At 38.2% G+C, this 23,116-nt stretch overlaps 1 protein-coding gene across 1 annotated transcript; it reads left to right on the top strand.

The window, feature by feature from the left end:
• Positions 1–54: 54 nt before the first annotated feature.
• pigu (phosphatidylinositol glycan anchor biosynthesis, class U) lies at positions 55–22,379 on the top strand. Its single transcript, XM_026918763.3, has 12 exons — positions 55–197; positions 382–446; positions 5,533–5,592; positions 6,638–6,700; positions 15,362–15,471; positions 15,585–15,685; positions 17,273–17,370; positions 17,579–17,733; positions 18,145–18,288; positions 18,777–18,901; positions 19,382–19,524; positions 21,307–22,379. Exons 1-12 carry the CDS (start codon positions 68–70, stop codon positions 21,418–21,420), a joined length of 1,308 nt encoding a protein of 435 aa, XP_026774564.2. The 5' UTR covers positions 55–67; the 3' UTR covers positions 21,421–22,379.
• Positions 22,380–23,116: the final 737 nt, after the last annotated feature.

Below are 23,116 nucleotides of genomic sequence, written 5' to 3'. Positions count from 1 at the left end.
ATCCACAGACTCAATTTCCCATGGTGCATTGAGTGAAAGGGTGGACAGTGGTTCCTCTCAGCTGAAAATGGCGGCTCCCTTGACACTTGTCTTGATTTTAGCAGTAACAATAAGAGCAGTATTATTTCGGTCTAGCTTGGCTACACTGATTTCTGAACGGGTTGAAGTTGTATCTCCTCTAAATTCGTGGAAGAGAGGTATGTTGTGTTTGCAGCAGATGTTCATTCCATAGTTAGACAGCTGAAGTGCTTCTTTAACTTAGCTGTGTTTTGAACAGTAAAAATGTCAACGAGTCGCTGTACTTCCAAACGACTCTATTGCTAAACATCCTAAAACCTTCTAAAATACCTTTAAATCTTTAATCTTTATGTGTTATTGCAGTTGTGGAGGGTCTTGCCTTGCTGGATCTGGGGGTCTCACCATATTCAGGGGATGTATTTCATGAAGTGAGTATCTATAATAGTAATCTATTCCTGTCTAATCAGGGTGTTGTGTGAACGCCACAGTATCATGGGAGTGTTTTGTAAATAAGAACTTTATGGTGCACATCAACATAAGGAGAATAGGAGCAAGCAAGCCAGGTCAGCCTGCAATACATTCATTCAGTCATTCAGTCATTCATTCATCCTCAGTGCCTGTTTTGTCCTAGTCAGGGTCTATCCTCTGGAATACTGGGTGGGAGGAGGGATGGGACCTTGACTGGGACCCTGGCTGAGACGCCAGTCCATCACAGGGTGCCTTGCACACACACTCACATCTCGAGGTGATTTAGAGTAGCCAGTCTCCCTACCATCATGTTTTTGGGAGGTGGGAGGAGAAGAGATCCGCGGGAGAACTCGGGAAACTCCACACAGATAGTAACCCGAGCTTGGGAATGGGCTGGGGACCCGGGAGCTGTGAGGTGACACTGCTACCTGCTGCACTACCGTGTCGCTCACCATGTGTATAAATATTATGTAGGGTAATTTTCAGTTTCATACTTGAGCTTACATTAAAAATATACTCGTATAGTTCCTTCTAAAAGTATTGGAACAGCAAGGCCAATCTTTTGGTTTTGCTATACAAGGAAGACATTTGGGTTTTAGCTCAAAAGATGAATATGAGACAATAGATCAGAATTTCAGCTTTCATTTTTTGATATTTACAACTGGAGGTGTTAAACAACTTAGAACATGGCACCTTTAGTTTGAACCCACCCAAGTGATCAAAAATATTGGCATATGTGACTGACAGGTGTTTCTTGTTGCCCAGGTGTGCCTTGTTAGATTGAGTGTTTAAACAATTAATAGCTCTGAAATGTCTACTCTTGGGTGGAGCCCTGGGTTTGAGACTGCATTTTTTGTTAAAAAGGATAAACCAATATGAAGAGCTGTCTATGGGAGAAAATCAAGCCATTTTGAAGCTGAGAAAAGAGGGGAACTGTAACAGAGCCAATGCACAAACATTGGGCATAGCCAATACATCAATTTGGAATGTCCTGAAAAAGAAAGAAACCACTGATGTACTAACAACCTATACATCAAAATGGTTGGCCAAGGAAAACAACAGCAGTTGTTGACAGAAACATTGTGAGAGCTTCAAAGAAAAACCGCAAAACAACCGTCAGTGACATCACCAACAACCTCCACCAGGCAGGAGTGAAGGTAGTACAAGCCACTGTTCGAAGAAGACTTCAAGAGCAGAAATATAGAGGCCATACCACAAGATGCAAACCACGTATGAGCAGTAAGAATCAGAAGACCAGATTGGAATTCACAAAGAAATACAGAGATGAGCCGCAAAAGCTCTGGAACCAAGATTAACCTCTACCAAAGTGATGAAAAGGCCAAAGTGTGGAGAAAGAAAGAATCTGCTCATGATCCAAACCATACAGGCTCATCGGTCAAGCACGGTGGAGGTAGTGTCATGGCTTGGGCTTGCATGGCTGCTTCTGGAACAGGCTCACTAATCTTTATTGGTGATGTAACTCATGATGGTAGCAGCAGCATCTAATTGGGAGCACTTGTTCTAATATATTATCTTTTCTTGTGGGACTTGTATGGCAGACATGCTACATAATCAAAGAAAGAAAGTATTATTTTACAAAGAAAGCTGCAATTGTTGATACAGTGTCTCTTTGAAACAGTCATTAAGTTTACCAACACTTCATGTCAGGCCTCATCACACCACCCCCTTATTTCAAAATGCCTTTTGAAAGCTGAAGGTGACCATGTTTTTGATGTATATCTGTGATGATTAAAAATCCAGTTACAGCTTAGCAGATTGATACAACACACTAAATTTCAGATCAGTTGGAGTTTAGGTTCCTGAGAACCAGCTATTTGAACTTAATTCGAACCCGTATACATAAGAATAGCTGTCAAACCCCCCCCAAATAATTTTGATAATTGTTGAGTTTCACACTCTCCTGAGTAGTTTGACATCAATAATATGAAGATTGGCTGTAAATCCTAGGACTAGTTTGCAGAAGTAAGTTTTGCATACATTTGAGTGGGTGTGGCTAAATGGTCCAAAAGGCAATTTTCTATAATTTCAGCAAGAGAATCTAACTAAAATGAAATTTCTGACTACACATTAGTTTCCATGATATATCCTTGTTTTGTGCAAAAATATGAATTGCACCCCCCAGTGGCCAATTTGAGTGAGATCAGTTACTAGAGGGTGACTACCTGAACCTGCCATTCAAGTTTCATAACAATAGCTCATTGTTAACCCTGTCAAATGCTTGCTGAAAGCTGATTGGCCGATGGTGTTTTTTTTTTTTTTTTTTTTTTTTTTTTAATTAATTAGATCATCATCAGAAATCCTCTTACAGATTAGCACATAGATACAGCATACCAATTTTTTTTAACTCAATACATAGCCTGAGAAATAGTTATCTGACCTTAGCTCCTCCCCCTGTGTGACCACACCCCAAACTTTGCATGTGACCTCAGAATCTCCTCCTATATACGCCTTTCCAGTTTCATGCGAATCCATGCAAGCACCCAAGAGTTAAAGCTGTTTGTGTAAATAAGGCTCTACCTTGTTAGTATTGATTGACAAGTGGCAGCCATATTGTTTACAAATGTCAACATGTTTTCGATAATTACTGAGTTTCACACTCAGAAATCCTAGGATTAATTCGCAAAAGTATGTTTTGCATATTATGCAAATGATCACAATTTCAGGTGGGCTGTGCTAAGGGGACCAAAGGTGGAAAAGGTGGGAGGAAACACATTAAGGTGGAAAGAATTTTCACTGTAGGACTTATTTTCCAAGAGATGTGCTTGTTTTTGTGGGCACAAACATACTTAGTGCCCCCGTGGCCAATTTGAGTGAGATTGCATCAGACAGTTGTGAATCCTGACCCGAACCAACCGTTCAAGTTTTGTGAGGATACCTGAATGTTAACCCTGTCAAATACATGCTGAATACTGGTTGGCTGATGGCGACCTTTTTTTTTTTTTTTTTTTTTTTTTTTTTTTTTTTTTTAAAGGTCATTTAGGTTAGTTATCATTATAGATTATCACATGGAGGCACCATGCCAAATTTCTGTTTGATCGGACTTAAGGGTTGCGTGAAACAGCTATCTGACGTTCTCTCCGTTCCCTTTGTATGACCACGCCCCAAACTTAACATATGACCTCAGAAGCTTGTAATGTATGTGGTTTTCAAGTTTTATTAGAATTGATTGATGTGTGGCCACCATATTGTTTACTAATGTAATGTTTTGATAATTATTAAGGTTCATACTCTGCTGAGTTGTTTAACACCAAATTAGTGAAGATTGGCCAAAATTCACAAAAATAGGTTTTGCTTCATGGTTTCTGAGGCTTTTGTGTTTGGGAGAACCCAATCAGTGGAAAAAATAATTTTGTTTGTATGAGATATTCAAGATTGAAGATTCAAAGAACTTTAATTAATAAATTAGATTATTATTAATAGATATGCAAAACGTAAAACCCTGCGCAATAGCGCCACCATTAGGCCAGTTGGGCCCATCTTGCTTGCCTCTGTTGACCAGGTTTGATGTCCTGCTAAGAACAAACATGTTCATAGACTCTCATCTCTCTCTTTTTCTGGTATTGTATACACACACACACACACACACACAAGGGTCTATTTTCTGAGTATTCTGTTTTAGGTAGGCAGTTTTAGAATACATTTCTTCCCCAAATGTATTCATTAGAAAAATAACTTGAAATATAGTTGTAAATTTTGACCAATAAAAAGCAGAGCAAATTTCCTCTTCATATGTCAAAAGGTTGAGGAGACTACTAACTATGTATTGTAAAGTTCATAGAAATTTGACTTTGCATTCAGAAGATATGGCTCTTTTAGTAAATACATGCAATGGCTTAAAATGTCATTGACCTGTAGCAGCCAAACGGTTTGGCCAATCAAAATTGTTTTAGTATGTTTTTATCATCAAACCTTCTACTTGCTACATTTCATATTTTATGTTGATAAAATATGAAATGTATTTACCATAAATAGGACTAGTTTGGAAAAGAATGTTTTTCAAATAATCAAAAATAACAGAGAAGATGTCAGCCAAAGGTAATTATACCATATGGCAAAAAAGATGTAATAAAGGGAAAAAAATTAAAATCAGAACAAAAAAATAGGGTTTCTGCATCTTGTGCTTGGATCCATAATAAGAAAAATCTTGACAATAACAATAGGGTTCCAGCATTTCCTAATAGTGATCATGCTAAAAAAAATTTAAAATAATAATAATACAAATAATACAATCCCACTGGTTGTACCTCTCAAACCTGTGTGTGACACCAGACCACACTTTGAGATGCACAGGCTTAACTAGATATTCCAGTAATGAGGTGGTAGCATTAAGCAGCTTATAACTGTTAAACTAATTTATAAATTGAGTAGCACTGATATATTTCATTTTCTTATCATTTAATCATTTATGATTAAATCATTTAAACTTTTTACTGCTAACAAGACCAAACTGTTTACAAGAAAAATTATTTGTAGCAGAAGTGGTGACCTCAATCATCTGAACCTACAGCTTCACAAGCTACTGATGGTGCCCACTTTTAAGTCATATGTGTATGAGATTAGCTGCATGTATGGATATTTCGTCAGGATGAACTTCTCTGGATGGGAAGTTAATTTTAATATATTAACTTCTGACAGCGTTAACTATTTTCTTGAGAAGGTATAATGAAAAATAGTTGATACAATGGAAAGTTGCTGCGAAATTCTCACTTTTAACACATTAAAAGTTGATTGTATAAAAACAGACTACTTTTCAGTGTTCTCCATAAACATCAGGAGCAGCAATGTTAAATATCTAATTTAACGATAAGGGGAAAGACTGATTATGGTCTCACTGTAGAGATGAGACACTCAGTAGTGTTCAGAACTAAGCTGTGATCAGGCTTCATTGTCAGTAGATGATGTATATTTTTTGTCCTTTACGTTTCCAGACTACTAATCTTATTGTTCAGTACAGGAAAGACCTCTTACCACACTGTGAATTCACTACCATTACAAGTAAATGAACTTTTTTTTTTTTTCTTTCAGACACCTCTTATCATATACCTCTTTCATTTTGTGGTGGACTATGCAGAGATTGTATTTATGGTAAGTACTTTGAGCTTAATGATGCTAACTTTTTATTTTCTGATTTTCTTATATATCCTGCTAAAAACAAATAGGGCAAAATCTGCTCACCAGGCTAAATGTATTTTTGAAAGCTACTCTAAACTATTTGAGGAAAGTGTGGCAAGAAGAGCATCTTACTTAGAACCGTAATTGAATTCAGGTCTGCACTGAGGTTCCCGGACCTGGTCCTGGAGTACCCAGTGTCATGCACATTTGTGTTTTCCCTGCTTCCCACATCTACTTCAATTCAGGAAGGGCTCTTTATTAGCTAATTGTTGACCAGAGAGCTGTCTATGGGAGAAAAGCAAGGCATATTGAAGCTGAGAAAACAGGGAAAATTGACCAGAACCATTGCACTAGCATTGGGCATAGTCAATACAACAATTTGTAATATCCTTAAAAAGCAAGAAACCATTGGTGCACAAAAGACTAGACATAGAACAGGTCAGCCAATGACAACAAGAGCAGTTGATGACAGAAATACTGTGAGAGCTGTGAACAAAAAACCCAAAAACAACAGTGACATCACCAACAGCTTCCACAGGGCAGGAGTAAAGGTATCAGAATCCACCAATTGAAGAAGACTTCAAGAGCAGAAATATAAAGGCCATACCACAAGATGCAAACCACTCATGAACAGTAAGAATTGGAAGGCCAGATTGAGATGAGCCACAAAAGTTCTGGAACCAAGATTAACCTCTAAGCAAAGTGATGGAAATGGAAATTGCCAAAGTGTGGAGAAACACAGGAACCAGACTCAAAAGGGAACCCATCCTCATCTGGGTGCTAACGGATAGTGCAATTATAAACATATCCCTTCTATATCTGTGAATCCACATAAATCCACATACACAATGTGTTTGGTTTACACTTCATGTATTGTATCAAAACTATATAATGAGATATTCAAGTCATTCTGTGTGCAAAGTGTATCATGTTGTAACTGTTATAGATCCTGAAGTGGAAGTCTAAATTGTCTGAATCATCGGTGGTTACTGTGGTCATTTTATACTTCTGTTACCAGATAGCAGATGGAATCACAGCAGTGGCTCTCTATCTGTCAGTGAAGAGCTACAACAAAAATGTGGTGAGTATGAGAAGGGCTTAGTGGGATACTTGGGTCATTCCATATCAACTCAACCAGAGGTTGTTGCACCATGATCTCAGAAGGTTAATACAATGGACTGACAAATCTCAACTAGTGATATTAACTATTTTTTAAGCAAAATAAAGCTTTCTTTACTTTTTGGTGGCTTAATTTTTAATGATCTTACAAAGCTGTGCTCTTGAAAATATGTCTGGGTCAGAGTTAGTGTCAGAGTCAGATAGTCCAGCTCATAGAAAGGCTGTGTCTGGTTTGTTTTCTTTAAATGTGCGCACTTCAAAATGGCAGAAAATGCTATATTTGCACAAAAAAGTCATTCTTTTATTAATGTTATAACATTAAAACCACAGGTGAAGTGAATTCAATTCAATTCAATTCATTTTTATTTGTATAGTGCTTTTTTACAAAGGTCATTGTCTCAAAGCAGCTTTACACAAACAAAGTAAAATGAAGTGTGTGTGTGACGTCTCTGATGAGCAAGCAGGGCGACGGTGGCAAGGAAAAACTCCCTGAGATGGTGATAGGAAGAAACCTTGAGAGGAACCAGACTCAACAGAGAACCCATCCTCATATGGGTTTACACTGTAATGCGCATGTGTGTGTACAATGTGTGTTTGTGTAGTCCATAGAAAACAGCTGAAGCGTCTTCGTGGCAGTATGAAGCATTGCTGGTGGACAGGTCCAGAGTGAAGGGGGGGGGAGGTCTGGATTACCCGCAGCTCAGGAGTGATGCTCGTCTGGTCCAGAGCGTAGGGGGGTCTGGATCACCGGCAGCTCAGGAGTGTAGCTCGGCAGAAAGAGAAGGAAAGGGGTTAGGTACACTCACAGTCACCGTGTGGAGATAAAACTTAATGAGGAGTGCAGGGGACTCCGGCAGGACTAGCTGTAACAGCATAACTAAAAGGAGAACCAGGGGGAAACACAGACGTGAGAGATCCCTGATATGTAAGGCATACAGTCACTCTGCCGTCACAAACCTGAGTGACTAACGAGAGTGAGGAAGACAGCATCCAAACACACCAGATCACCATAACACTCGACATCCACGAGTCCCCCAGATCTACTCCTTTGTCTAAAACACTAGTCGCTAAATGCTAGGTTAAATAAATAAGTCTTCAACCTCGACTTAAACACTGAGACCGTGTCTGCTTCACGTACATTAACTGGGAGGCTATTCCATAATAACATTGATTATCTCACAATATAATGTAATATTACAATGACCCCTGTGGGATATATTAGGAAGCAAGTGAACAGTCAGCTCTTGAAGTTGATGTGTTGGAAGCAGGAAAAATGGGCAAGTGTAAGGATCTGAGTGACTTTGACAAGAGCTAAATTGTGATGGCTAGATGACTGGGTCAGAGCATCTCCAAAATGGCAGGTCTTGTGGAGTGTTCCCAGTATGCAGTGGTTAGTACCTACCAAAGGTGGTCCAAGGAAGGACAACTGGTGAACCAGCAACAGGGTCATGGGCGTCCAACTGATGGTCATGTTGAGCGAAGCATGGCTCGTCTGGTCTGATTCCACAGATTACCTAATGTAGCACAAATGGCTGAAAAAGTTAATGCTGGCTATTATAGAAAGGTGTCAGTACACACAGTGCATCACAGCTTGCTGCGTATGGGGCTGCGTAGCCACAGTGCCCATGCTGACCCCTATCCACCAGCACCTACAATGGGCACAAAAGCATCAGAACTGGACTATGGAGCAATGGAAGAATGTGGTCTGGTCTGATGAATTACATTTTCTTTTACATCATGTGGACGGTTGGGTGAGTGTGCATCTCTTAACTGGGGAAGAGATGGCACCAGGATGCACTATGGGAAGAAGGCAAGCCAGCGAAGGCAGTGTGATGCTCTGGGTAATGTTCTCCTGGGAAATCTTGGATCCTGGCATTCATGTGGATGTTACTTTGACACATACCACATAGCTAAACATTGTTGCAGACCAGGTACACCCCTTCATGGCAACTGTATTCTCTAATGGCAGTGGCCTCTCTCAGCAGGATAATGCACCCTGCCACACTGCAGAAATTGTTCAGGAATGGTTTGAGGAACATGACAAAGAGTTCAAGAAGTTGACTTGGCCTCCAAATTCCCCAGATCTCAATCCAAATGAAGATCTGTGGGATGTGCTGAACAAACAAGTCTGATCCATTGAGGTCTCACCTCACAACATACAGGACTTAAAGGATCTGCTGCTAACCTTTTGATGCCAGATACTTCAGAGGTCTTGTGGAGTCAGAGCTGTTTTGGCAGCACAAGGGGGACCTACACAATATTAAACAGGTGGTTGTAATGTTATGGCTGATTGGCGTATATATATATATATATATATATATATATATATATATATATATATATATATATATATATATATATATATATATATATAAATATAAATATAAATAACACATGTACATTCACACAAACATCTCCAAATACCATTTATCAACTGTTTCTAGTTCGGTACCATATACCTAAAATATTGCTGACTTCATCAATGTGAAAGCAATATGAATAACCCCAAGTTCCAAGAATACTACACAGACCAGTTATCAGTAAAATTTTTCTGTTGTCTAGACATTTTGTTTAATTATACATCTGATGTCACAGGGATTTTTGGATTGCTTAATTTTCTGTGCATATATAAAGCCTGTGAAAACAACACAGGTCCAGTTATCAACTTGTCTAGTGCAACAGCCGTCATGGCATCATGATGTAGAAACATTTTGCTTTGCTCTGTTGGAGTACTCTTAAATTCTGAACAGACTGCCACAAATTAAATCATACCTAAGATTGGAACAACTAAACATAACACTTTTACAGCAAACAATGTAGAGCTAATCAAAAGAAGAATGGGTTTACGTGGACTTTGCCTTGAAGATTATTTTTGGAGTCATTCAATGTTGTGATCCCTTCAACAAACACAAAAAAACCTGTAAGAGCTGGTTGCTGTGTTGTTTCAGTCAAACAGGCTGATCTCTTAATGAAAAGAACAAATTCGGTTGTCCAATTTCCAAGATGTCAATCTGAGGCTGCTAATAACCTTGCAGAATCGAGTACTGAGGTGGAACAAAGTGACTTTGAAGTAGAGACTGAGGATATGTCTCTGGAGAAGGGATCAACACGACACGCTTTACATCCATCGATGGGTCACGTGGCCCCTCAACCTCATTCAGGTGGCCTTGAGGAATGAAGGTTGCTAAGCGCCTTTCACACACATCTTGACTGGGATTCTAGCACCAGATACATGAAGCCTTTCACTTTTAACAGCAAGTGAAACAGCTGCTTTCAACTTTGTTGGACAGACAGACCTCAGCGAGTTATGAAACTGACTGAACTTCTTCAGTAAGTGAAGCCACAGATGGATCAACCTGTAGAATGCATGGTTGCATTCTACTCTTGAACTGCTTCAAAGGCCACATAGGTGCTCATTCACAGAACGCACTTCAAAGGTTCGAGCCGCATTCCTCTCATGCTCACAACAAGTCTCAATACAAGGGCAGTTGTGGCCTAATGGTTAGAGAGTCAGACTTGAAGGTCGTGAAGGTTGTGGGTTCGAGTCTCAGGTCTGGCAGGGATTGTAGGTGGGGGGAGTGAATGACTAGCGCTCTCCTCCACCCTGAATGCCACGACTGAGGTGAGACCCTTGAGCAAGGCACCGAACCCCCAAATGCTCCCCGGGTGCCGCAGCAAAAAAGGCTGCCCACTGCTCTGGGTGTGTGTGTTTGTGTGTTCACTACTGTGTGTGCGCGCTTGGATGGGTTAAATGCAGAGCACAAATTCCGAGTATGGGTCACCATACTTGGCCACACGTCACTTCACAAACTCCATGTAAGACTTTATATCTGGGCAGCAAAAGATAGTTGTTTCTGAGCTTTCCTGTGTTGAGTAATTTGAAGCTGCAAAATGACGAAGGGAATCGCGCACACTGCTGCAAATCTCCTTTCTTCTATCTTTGACCTCTCTCTTATCTTTCACATGTGATCTCACTCTGTGCTTACTAACACAGTCACTCAGTCAGTGATCTCTGTTTATGTCGAGTTAAAATAAGATCCAAACGGCGTAGCATTATTCCCATTAACCTTAGTGCACTTTGGAACTCTTTTTTTTGTGATTGGAAATATTTTTATAGTTTCTACTGTGGGTCATCCACCACGTGCAAGTCTTTTAAAGTTGTGTCTCCTTGTGTCACATACCTTTACTTTTTGTGTCTTGTGTCACTTATCTCACGTGGTTCGTGGTTAATTGATATTTATAAGTTGAGCACGAACGTGCACACATACATGCAAGCTCTGGAGCAGAGCACACGTCCACAAACACACAGATGTGAGCGCTCTCTCTTTCCTGCACGTGCACACATTTCTTTTTTCTTTGACACACTCATAACTATTCTTTGCTTGTTCCTATCATAGTGTTTATTGTTTTCTGTGTATTCCAGTAAATGCTATATTTTTATAGTAACATTTTTCTGTTGTCTAGACATATACAAAACAACACAGGTCCAGTTGTCTCAAGTTATCAACTTGTCTAGTGCAACAGCCGTCATGGCATCATGATGTAGAAACATTTTGCTTTGCTCTGTTGGAGTACTCTTAAATTCTGAAGCAGACTGCCACAAATTAAATCATACCTAAGATTGGAACAACTAAACATAACACTTTTACAGCAAACAATGTAGAGCTAATCAAAAGAAGAACGGGTTTACGTGGACTTTGCCTTGAAGATTATTTTTGGATTCATTCAATGTTGTGATCCCTTCAACAAACACAAAAAAACCTGTAAGAGCTGGTTGCTGTGTTGTTTCAGTCAAACAGGCTGATCTCTTGATGAAAAGAACAAATTTGCTTGTGAAACCTGGAATGAAATTATGTCCAAGATGTCAATCTGAGGCTGCTAATAACCTTGCAGAATCGAGTACTGAGGTGGAACAAAGTGACTTTGAAGTAGAGACTGAGGATATGTCTCTGGAGAAGGGATCGACACGACACGCTTTACATCCATCGATGGGTCACGTGGCCCCTCAACCTCATTCAGGTGGCCTTGAGGAATGAAGGTTGCTAAGCGCCTTTCACACACATCTTGACTGGGATTCTAGCACCAGATACACAAAGCCAGGGACATCAATACAAGATCAACAGTGAAGTCCTTGAAGTTCTTAATGTAAAGTTTTAAAAATTGCATTCACAGTAATCAGATCGAAATAGGCTACAGTCAGTGAGGTTTCACCTTCTACTCTGAGCTAATGTCTCTCTAGTACTTAATATGTGTAGGTACCATGCATCCACAGAGAGAGGGTGGATTTATTAAATTACTTGTACAGTTACTGGAAGTACGATAGAGAAGTGCACATCACCCCCGCAAACCATCGAAAGGACTTCTCCAGCCTTTGTCTGGTCTCTCTTTGGGTCTAATGGGCAACCGGGATGAACCATAAAAGAGAGAAGCTCTCTCTCTTAGTCTGATCACCATGCACGATCTTGTTGCAAAAGAGGAGGCCTACTTTTCTCTCATCTAAGATCGTAATGAGAGAAATGCTTCCAAAGATGTAAAATCAACCAATGCTACCCAGGAACGTCACGCATGTTTTTGTCTTCCTTTTTTCTGTGCAAGTTTACTTTCACGTTTAACAACAAGCGAAACAGCTGCTTTCAACTTTGTTGGACAGACAGACCTCAGCGAGTTATGAAACTGACTGAACTTCTTCAGTAAGTGAAGACAACTGCTTCAAAGGCCACATAGGTGCTCATTCACAGAACACACTTCAAAGGTTCAAGCCGCATTCCTCTCATGCTCACGACAAACTCCAAGTAAGACTGTATGTCTGGGCAGCAAAAGATAGTGTTTGCTGTTGTTTGTTTCTGAGCTTTCCTGTGTTGAGTAATTTGAAGCTGCAAAATGTTAATTAATCAGCATTCTTTTAAACGAAGGGAATCGCGCGCACCGCTGCAAATCTCTTTCTTCTCTCTTTGACCTCTCTCTTATCTTTCACATGTGATCTCACTCTGTGCTTACTAACACAGTCACTCAGTCAGTGATCTCTGTTTATGTCGAGTTAAAATAAGATCCAAACGGCGTAGCATTATTCCCATTAACCTTAGTGCACTTTGGAACTCTTTTTTTTGTGATTGGAAATATTTTTATAGTTTCTACTGTGGGTCATCCACCACGTGCAAGTCTTTTAAAGTTGTGTCTCCTTGTGTCACATACCTTTACTTTTTGTGTCTTGTGTCACTTATCTCACGTGGTTCGTGGTTAATTGATATTTATAAGTTGAGCGCGAACGTGCACACATACATGCAAGCTCTGGAGCAGAGCACACGTCCACAAACACACAGATGTGAGCGCTCTCTCTTTCCTGCACGCGCACACATTTCTTTCCTTTCACACACGCAACTATTCTTTGCCTGTTCCTATCATAGTGTTTATTCTTTTCTGTGTATTCCAGTAAATGCTATATTATTGAACATCTTATTGTCTTGTTGTGGTGATTACTTGATTAATTGATATTGCAAGAAACCAAACTATTCAGAACTAAGCCTACAGAAACCAAGTCATTGAATATTATTGTTCGCAACTAAAATTTAGGTTTTAATAATTTTGACTTACTTAACGGCTGGTAATTTTAATTTCCATTTAAAATTTTAAACTTAAAAAGGGGATATTCTTTGAAATTGATGACAATAAACTAATGATCATTTATGCTGATCATTTTATGAGACTGATTAATTAAATTTACAGTGAAGCACCTATATTGCTGGTATGTACCTTGCTGCTAGCTCCTAGCTGCTTGTCAACACTGGAATTTTTTTTTTTTTTCCCAATTTTACCAACTTTAGTCATATTCGCATGCCTATATCTCTAAATCTAATGGTCCTTTCCAAATGAAACTTTGTGGTTATATTCCATGTGGCATAATACAAGCTACAAGAAAGAAAATGGAGGAATGTAGTATAGGGAATTTTCTACAATTTTTTAAATACTATAGAAAATAGTAAATACTACTAGCAAGTGGTAAAATTGCTTATTTTCATAAATATTGAAACCTTATCACCAAGAGTAGAAGCATTATGTTGTGTTCATAAAGGTATCAGTGCCATTAGAACCAACTACTATAAATCTCCAGCAAGTTTTAAGTCTATACCTACAATACTGACCTTTCTGTGAGCATCTGAAAAGTGCTTCAGAATGACTTCTTAATGTGAGTATTGCATATTCAGCCATTTTGAAGGGCCCATATTTCTGAGAATAAGACAGATGCAGCTTTGATTTTATCTGGTATCTCTCTTTTCTGGCCAGAAAATTTTACAAGAGCACAGCTTTGTTGGAACATTGAAATTAAAGCCAACAAATAGTGTAGAAAGCTTGATATGTACAAGAAATGCGACACCCCTCCAATATAAAACTAGCTTTGTTTTGTGAAGTATCAGTATCTGATCAGCAGTGCTTGGTAAATTGTCAGTTTCAAATATCAGTGTTAGCCTAGAATAAGTTGGAAGTAGTTTGAAGACCTTGACGCAGCCAACTTTTTGGAATATGGTGGAATTGACATGGAATGACCCACTTGTCAACTTTGCATTTTCACTTTATAAATGTGATTCTTACAGTTTCTTAGTGGAGTAAATAAAATTGTCTCACATGTAAATTGGCATAATCTCAGATATCGTTGCATTGACTACTTGCATTCAGTATTATAGTGCATTTCTGTTTTGAAATAGTGCGGATGCTGTGTTTCCAGCAGCGTTGTTTACATTCATCAGTGCAGTGACACAGTGCAGTTATCAGCTTTCTCTAACGGCACGTAACAATGAGTGTCCACTGGAAGGTATTTAAGACAGAACATTTTTGGAAGACATTCTGAGCATTGCTGTGTCCCTCTCTTCAAAATATAACAGCTCTTTAAGCTTTCATAGCTTCCCATCCAGATCCCAGAAGACAATCAGTAAATATATACGTTGTGACCATTGTACTGAATTCTTATTATTATTCAATTATACTTACTGTTCAATTAGTAAACGTAATAGCACTTTTACATGCGGACAACATGGCTAACATGTATTAGCAATATTTACCTTTATCACCATAAGGGTTAGCATGGTTAAAAAAAACAGACCGACTGATATGAAAACGCTTCAGAGAAAATCACCTGTAATAATTTAATGTATGTGTCCAATATCATGGGCGGTATCCAGTTTCGACTGAAGACACCCTGTTGGCAACAGCACAAGCTGCCTTGCATTGAACTGTGTGGACTAACACACCAATTTTCTCTCTAGAGTGTACATTTTTGGTTATTTTTAAAAAGCCGATGTTTATTGCTGAAGGGCTGAGGCAGCTTTACTTCTGTCTGTGTGGGCTAACGTTGGATAAAATATTTACTTGATTGTTGTTTCTGTTAAAAGGTATTTTCTTACCTTCGTAGTTGTCTATGTATGAGAAAGCATACAATTTGAAGCTTTTTTCCAGCTTGCTAGATGGGACTTTGCAAGTATTCTTACATATATGATAACAACTTTCAACCTCAGGAGCTGTTGAACATGCCATTGCGAGTGTAGCAGAAGAACCAGAAACAGAGGAGCAGTCCTAAGAACAATTTTATTAAACATCTTTGGACTTTCTGTTATTTCCAAATTTGTTATAGTTCAGAAAACAGAAGTATGCTTTGGAGGCAGACAGGTATCCACACGACTGTCTGGAGCTCATGCGCTCACCCAAAGAGATGTTCTACATTCCTCTCAAAGTGGCAATGTTGTGAGTCTTGACTTTTCTTATTTATGTATAACCAGTATACCAGACTGGAGAAAAAAGACTCAGTGATCTTTTCAGTGATCTTTGCTTTATTCTCAAATTCCTTGGGCATCCAGTTACCTGTTGAATCCCTTCACTATACTATCCTGTGTGGCAAAGTCTACCTGCGGTCTAAACAATGCCATTATTGCAGTCTTCATCCTCTGCACACTAAAAGGTAAACAGATTTCATCTGCATGCATCAAATTTTCCTTTTAAGCCAAGTGTCTCTTAGCATAAATATTGTATATTGAATTGTTAGAGCAATGGTTTTATAGAAGAAATGTCAGTGGATTGTAGGTTCAGTAGAGTTATTAACATTATTACATTAAATTGAAAGTTGAGTTTTGAAGTATTGACCATGGAATAGCATGTTGAAATTTATTGTTAAAAATTGTAAAAATGTATATATCTTCAAAAAAAATTTTTACACTCTGTACTTGTCTCATATTTACATTTTTTAGTCCTATTTTATCTGTACTCACGGAAGGTAGAGTAACTCTGGATGGCAGTTGAAATGACATTAATAATTTACCCCTTTTTTAAAACAACTTCTACACAAGCTTAAACACAGTGGGTCTTATTTATCATTTCTTAGTACATTTGTATTTAACTATTTCATGGACCAAACCAAACTAATAATTTCTGCCAGATTTACAAATGTAACCCTGATTTTCTCCATACTCCCCGTGCATATGCTGATGAATGCCAATCAGTCGTAAAGTGCAAAGTGTGGACATTTAGTGAAGCCCACAAAACTCCATGAGAGGTAAAGCTCACAGGGAGCTGAAAGAGCAAAGGTTTCAGAGGGTGGAAGTGCTGACTCACATCTGCACTATATATATATATATATATATATATATATAAAAGAGATCTACACTGTGCACTTCAGATCATGGACACCAAGCACATCACACAGGGAAACTGCTATGTGCTGCTATTTTAAGTGTCATGGCGACTGTCAGCCACATGTGTGTCACAACACCTTTCTCGCACTTCGTCCTTTTGTGCCCCAATGCCCCCTCCCAATGCCATGTTGGAAAAAGGAAGAGGGCATGTGCCATAAAGAATCCTGATGTATTTGGATGCTGGTGACGGCATGCAGTACACTAGGGAGTACACAGCTCATCGCAGATGGAGACATACCTGATCGGTCACACTGAGTGCTAGCTCTAAAGTGTTGCACAGCATTAAAAGAAGACGCAATGGCAAACAGAAGTGACTGATATGCCATCTGAGCCACTACAGCCTTAACACTTTATACTTGACAGTAATTTGTGTATAAAATTGCAGTAACTTATTGCCAGTGATATGATTTGATCAGTCAGGGTTTACATTCGTGAGTCTCCTTATGTGTAAATTTACTCAGAAATTTACAGAAATTATAAATTTACTTATGTGTAAATTTAACTCAGAAGATCTCATAGGATACAAACATTGCTCCCGACTAACAGGATTTTCATGAATGGCTAATTTCTTGATTAAGTGCTCCTACAAAGGTTCTAGGAATAAATTCATTGATCTAGCTTGATAAATAAGGCCCATTGTGTGTGTCTCCAAAATATATTTGTGGAGGAAACAGTACTACAAAAGTGATGCATCCCTATCAGCTCTTCAGTTTTAGACAAGATGACCATCCAGTCCAAGGTTTTGTATTAAATGTATCAAGCACAAATGACTTGAATGGTTTGAATCCTGCACCTTCTACTTGTCTTTTATTGCTTATGGCCTCTATGATTAGCTTTTTTGTGTGTGTATTTTTCAGGAAATGCCTTGTTGAGTGCAATATTCTTGTCCTTGGCAACCTATCAGAGCATCTATCCTCTCACATTGTTTGCTCCTGCCCTTCTTTTCCTGCTACAGGTGACACTTCACGATATGTAAACTATAGAAATACTACAGATATTAAAATTAAAAATGTATTCTATTTATTTTTGCAATTTCCTCAACACAAAATCACTGAAATGGGCTAGAGTTAAAGTTTAGAGTGAGTGAATGATCTGTCACAATGTAAACTCTTTCTCAATGTAATCTCTCTCTCTCTCTCTCTCTCTCTCTCTCTCTCTGACAGAGGTTGTATATCCCAGTCAACCCATGCAGGAGTAGTTTCTGGTTCTTCACCCTGCAATACGCCTTCATGTTTGTGGGAAGTCTGGTTGTCATTGTCTGCCTCTCTTTCTTTTTACTTGGATCTTGGGACTTCATTCCCTCAGTCTATGGATTCATGTCAGTATACAAGTGGGAGGATTTCCCTTCCCCTCCTTCTAATAATTGATTAAAAGTAATTAGAATAGAATAGCATACCAAAATATAATAAATCAAGTTAAATTTCTCATCCTTTCCTGTCAGGTCTTGGCGTTGCTGACAGTATTTATAACATTTTGGCCAGTTTGGCATGAGGCCTTAGCTGTCTAGTGCTGTTGATTTCATGACAACATGGATAAGGACACTTGTTTAACTTTACAGGCTTATGTATCTTTTTTCTTTATATTAAATAGAAATGCAATTTGTGTCTAGCCCGAAAGTGTAGTGAATTGTATTACAGTATAAATGAATGTATATTTGGGTTATTCTTATAATGGAGTAAATATTTGTGGATATGTTGCATATAACTTTGTGTGTTTCTGTGTTCCATAGCCTCTCAGTACCAGATCTTACTCCAAATATCGGCCTCTTCTGGTATTTCTTTGCCGAGATGTTTGAACATTTTCGTTTCTTCTTCATCTGCGTCTTCCAGATTAACATCTTTTTGTACACCATCCCTCTTTCTATCAAACTCAGGTAAGACTTGGGCTCCTTGATAAGAGTCATGTTTTACATCTAGACCTGATTGTTGTTGTGCCTCTAACTGACTGTTTTTTTGGAATGGTGTTACAAGTAAATGATTTTACTGATAACGGGGGAAGAATTATTTCCCAAAACCTCATTATTGTTCTAGGCATAAGAGTGGAAAAAGCATCCACATGTCAATAGATTATTTACATTTTGAAGAACCACAGTGGACAGTAGTATATATTGTTAGTGACCCATTCATGACAGCTTATATCTCACCCCATGAATGTGTGTGACAAAAATAAAGAAGGCTGTGGTTTACAAGGTTTTGTGAGAAGACAGTTATACTTTAAATTAAATGGAATTGATTGGTGACTTACAGTAATAGCTCTGGTTTTCAGTTCTGTGAAAATAGTTTTTTGAACAAGATTAATGGACATGGGTATTTTTCATATTCTCACCCTGTCTCCTGTCTCTATCTTCTCTTTTTGGAACAGGGAGCATCCAGTATTTCTCATGTTCATGCAGATTGCCATCATCTCTATTTTTAAATCATACCCCACTGTAGGAGACATAGCACTCTATATGGCCTTCCTGCCTGCCTGGAGCCACCTTTACAGATGTGAGTAGTGGTGTCTGAGGAATGGGTATTGGGTGAAATTTAAATGGATTGTTAGATTCTGTGAGCAAACACAGCCTACAGGAAAGAGAGAGGTTTCCAATCCTGGCCATTATAGTTGTAGTGTAAAGCACTGCTTTTGCCTTTTGCAAACTAAGGTTATAATTATAACTGATTCTTTTTATGTACTTCTGGAATTTGAATTTACTTTAAATTCTCTAATTCTAATGTGGCTAACTACAAGTAAAACAGTTAGCATGATCTTGTTCTTAGTAATGCTAGATTCTGGATTTAATGTTAATTTCAGCTTTAGCCTTTGTGGCTGTACACTTGATTCAGGAAGAGAGAGTTACATGGAGAAACTTGGAATCAGCATTATGAAACAAGTTAATTTTGTGTTTTGTGACATGTAGGGGAAAAAATGTACTATTAATTTAAGCATTTCATCCACTGTAAATTGAAAGATTTTTATTTTTTCTCAAGTTCTGAGGAACATCTTCCTGGTTTCCTGCATTTTGTTGGCATGCTCAGTCCTCTTCCCTGTGCTCTGGCATCTCTGGATCTATGCTGGCAGTGCCAACTCAAACTTCTACTATGCCATCACACTGCTATTCAACGTTGGACAGGTAAGCAGCTTTCATGCTTTCTTTTACTGTATATTTACCAAAAATAATGTGTACGGATTTTAGACATGCAAAAATGGAAACAGGCAGTACCAACTCAATTAAATAACTGAGTTACCCACTACTTAAATAATAATTAATGTATAGGGATGCTGCCTAATTTTATTTTAAACATATTTCTGATTAAAATATTAATTAAACATATGTTTTCTTTGGTAGTGAAATTTTAAAACTGGATTTAACATTATCACCAACCACATGATTAATAATAAAATAAATAAATAAATAACACTAAAGCTGTTTCTGCAATGTGTAACACAGTAAGAGATGCTTGTAGATTATCTTGATTCACTCTTCCATGCGAACATTTCAAGCTCTTTTATATATCTGTAGGTTTGTGCGTTTAAACTGCTTTCTTCAGGTCAGGCCATTGGTTTTCAAATGGGTTCACATCAGTAGACTGTGATGATCGCTGCAAAAACACAGGTGTTCCCACAAGATGTACCCACAAGCATTTCTGTGTTGATTTCAGCGTATGTTTGGGTCATTACCTTTTCTATGGCCAAGTCTATGGCCAAGACCCATCTGTTGCCAGAGGCAACCAAGTTTTGCTGTAAAATCACATGCTAAGAAAATTCATTATGCCATCAGTCTTCAGATGTTCCCCTGGACTAGTTAAAAAAAAAACAAAAAAAAAAAACATTACAGGATCATTGATCCACCACCATATTTTAAGGGGTGAGATGGAAAATAAATATTAAAATAAATATTTAAATCTCAGCATCAGACCTCCGAACATTTACGTACTTTGCATAGGATCTTTGTATTTTAACATCAGAGTATGCTAGAAAGAGATATCACTCAATAATATGCCAAACGAGCAGCCTTATTTTTTCATAATAAGAACATCAGATGAGCCATTTGACATATGAATCGTGAACAGTGCATAAAATTATTAGTTAGTGTTTCCTATTATGAGATAACAATAAAGCACTTATAATACATGGTTAATAGAACCCTAGTTCTATTTATTTGTACTCACAGCTTGAAAAAGTATTGTTCTGTTGGCAGATCATTTTTAACATTTATTTCTAGAAAGAAGCTAAATGATCTGCCAATAGAATGAGAGAATGTAAAGCTTTAAGATGTTGTCACTTGCTAAGATGACTTGTTTTTGCAGTAACGATTGACAGTCCTGCCCCCTTCCCTCCTCTCACTTCAGTATTGTTTTGGTCGGTGTTCTCGTCTCCAGTGATTTCTCTGGTTACATACACTGATACGCTGACTCCCTCGCTTTCAGTCACAGGAAATGGAGAATATTATGAGTTCATTAATGTGAAATAAAATCCATCAGTATATGCTCAACTTGGCCCACATATAAAAAGCGCTGTAATTCCTACTTTGTTCAGTCCATTTGGAGGAAAATTCCCTCAAATTAAAGCTGAAAGTCTGCACTTTGAGCTCATATTTAAGATCATATTTAGATAGACAGCTAAAATGACAATAACTTTGTCAATGTCCAGATATTTATGGACTTGTATGTCCATACTGACCATAGATTCAGTTGGACCTGTAAATATTGCTGAGTGCCTGATAACTGCACAATGTCCCCCTTGTCCCATACTGCAGGCATACAAATGACCTGTTCTTCACAGGAAAAAGACATCACAGAACACACAAAATGAATTAAGTTCTTCATTTCACTATAATAAATATGTGCTTATTACTTTTAATGTGTGTGTGTGTGTGTGTGTGTGTGTGTGTGTGTGTGCGCGCGCACATTAGATCCTACTCATGTCGGACTACTTCTACGCGTACTTGCGTCGGGAACATCACCTGAGCCAGGGGCTGTACCTGCAGAGAAAGGATGGCAGCGAGGCCACGCTGGTGTTAAAATAGCAGCCTGTTTACCTCTTCTCTTCCTCCACCCTTCCCTGATCTATTTATTTTTAACCTTTTTTTCTTGTCCTCTATCCAACTTTCATTTTCAAAGTTAAAATTTGTGTTTACCATTAATCTGGAAAATCCCTCTACCTACCGCACCATAATGAAAATACTAATGAAATCGTGTACTACAATGAGTGACCTACCAGTTTTCGTTCAGTAGGTGTAGGTGACCCAGTGAGCCCTGATACTGCTCGCAGTTCTCTAAAACTCTAAACCCAGAGTGCGTGGCGTTGGGGTTCATTTAAATCCACACCGTCAAATCAGTTAAAGGGCTATTTACTCCCACAAACTGTGGCTGAATTATTCCAACAGGTTCAATGCAGTGGAATTTACCACCACTAGTCACATGTTTCTCACCATAGATGGCACCTGTTTGTGTTCACGTTTACAACATTCAATGTCTCCTGCTCAGGCATAATATGGCAAAGTTAGTCAGCAAATTAGTCATCCTGGTTCCGTTACCAGCAAAATCTTAATCTTATCTTAATTAAACTAATCTTAATTTCTCCCAAAGAAAACAACAAACAAGGGTCAGAAAATGAAACTTAAACAAGTGCACCTATAGTGAGTAATGTGACGCCACATCTTTGTTGTTAGGAAACTTGTGTATATATAGTTTTTACTTGAAGAAATAGGGTGATGATTTTGACAGACTTTGAGTTTCCTCCAAAGCCACACTCCTAGAGCAGATGCTGAGGCAGCCACAGCATCTCAAGATTTTCTCATGTTTCATCTACAATGATTAACAGAACATATGCTATAATATTTGCCTCTGTATTGTGTACTAATGTATATTTTTTCCATTGTTACGGGTTGTTTTAAGGGGGAGTTTGACGCATATGGGCAGCAGAGGGAAAATTTCTAAGTTACATGAAAATATACCATGCAAATAAAGAATGGTTCTAAAATGGCTTGATTTGTCCTGTCTATGGCTGCAGTAGGATGCCATTCCTAATGGCCAGGGGTGGAAAATACAAATAATTATACTTACTGTATTTTTGGGGATATTTATACTTTACTTGAGTATTATTGAAATTGAATACTTGTAATCTTAATTACATTTTACTCCTTACAATTTTATTTGGATCTTCAAAGTTTTTAGTACAAATCTTGAAGGTCTCTTCTCTCATCCAGCCAATGACTATATGCTATATGTCAATAGAATGGGATCCTGCACATTTTATTTACATTTCAGTTTAAAGCAGTTTAAATGTAGATAAAACTAAGAGTAATGTAAACTAAGAGTCATGCCAGTTCATCATCTGCAATGACCTTACACAATATAGTTAATGCTACCGTTATCTGTGTGCATCCGAAGATAGATAAACCACCACACTCCTGGCCCTGCCTCACTAAAATCTTTCCATATGCTGAAGTTAGCAAACACTCTCGTAAAGTTAGTTATTTACACGATTTATTCTGATTAACTCATTAGCAAACTGTGTAGCATCAGTCACGTATATTACAAGGAAACTTGCCTGGTGTTTGATTAGAAGTTTTAGATAAATGATAAAATGAAGAAAACATTGCATTACCGTATTCCATTAGTTGAAAACATTTAATTTTTAGTACTTGAATACATTTATAAGTAGCATCTTTTTTTTTTTTTTAATTTACACTTGAGTACATTTTTGGTAAGGTTTGACAT

The sequence above is a fragment of the Pangasianodon hypophthalmus genome, chromosome 2, assembly GCF_027358585.1.
Source record: "Pangasianodon hypophthalmus isolate fPanHyp1 chromosome 2, fPanHyp1.pri, whole genome shotgun sequence".
NCBI lineage: Eukaryota > Metazoa > Chordata > Actinopteri > Siluriformes > Pangasiidae > Pangasianodon > Pangasianodon hypophthalmus.
This window is presented reverse-complemented; position numbering and strand designations above follow the sequence as displayed.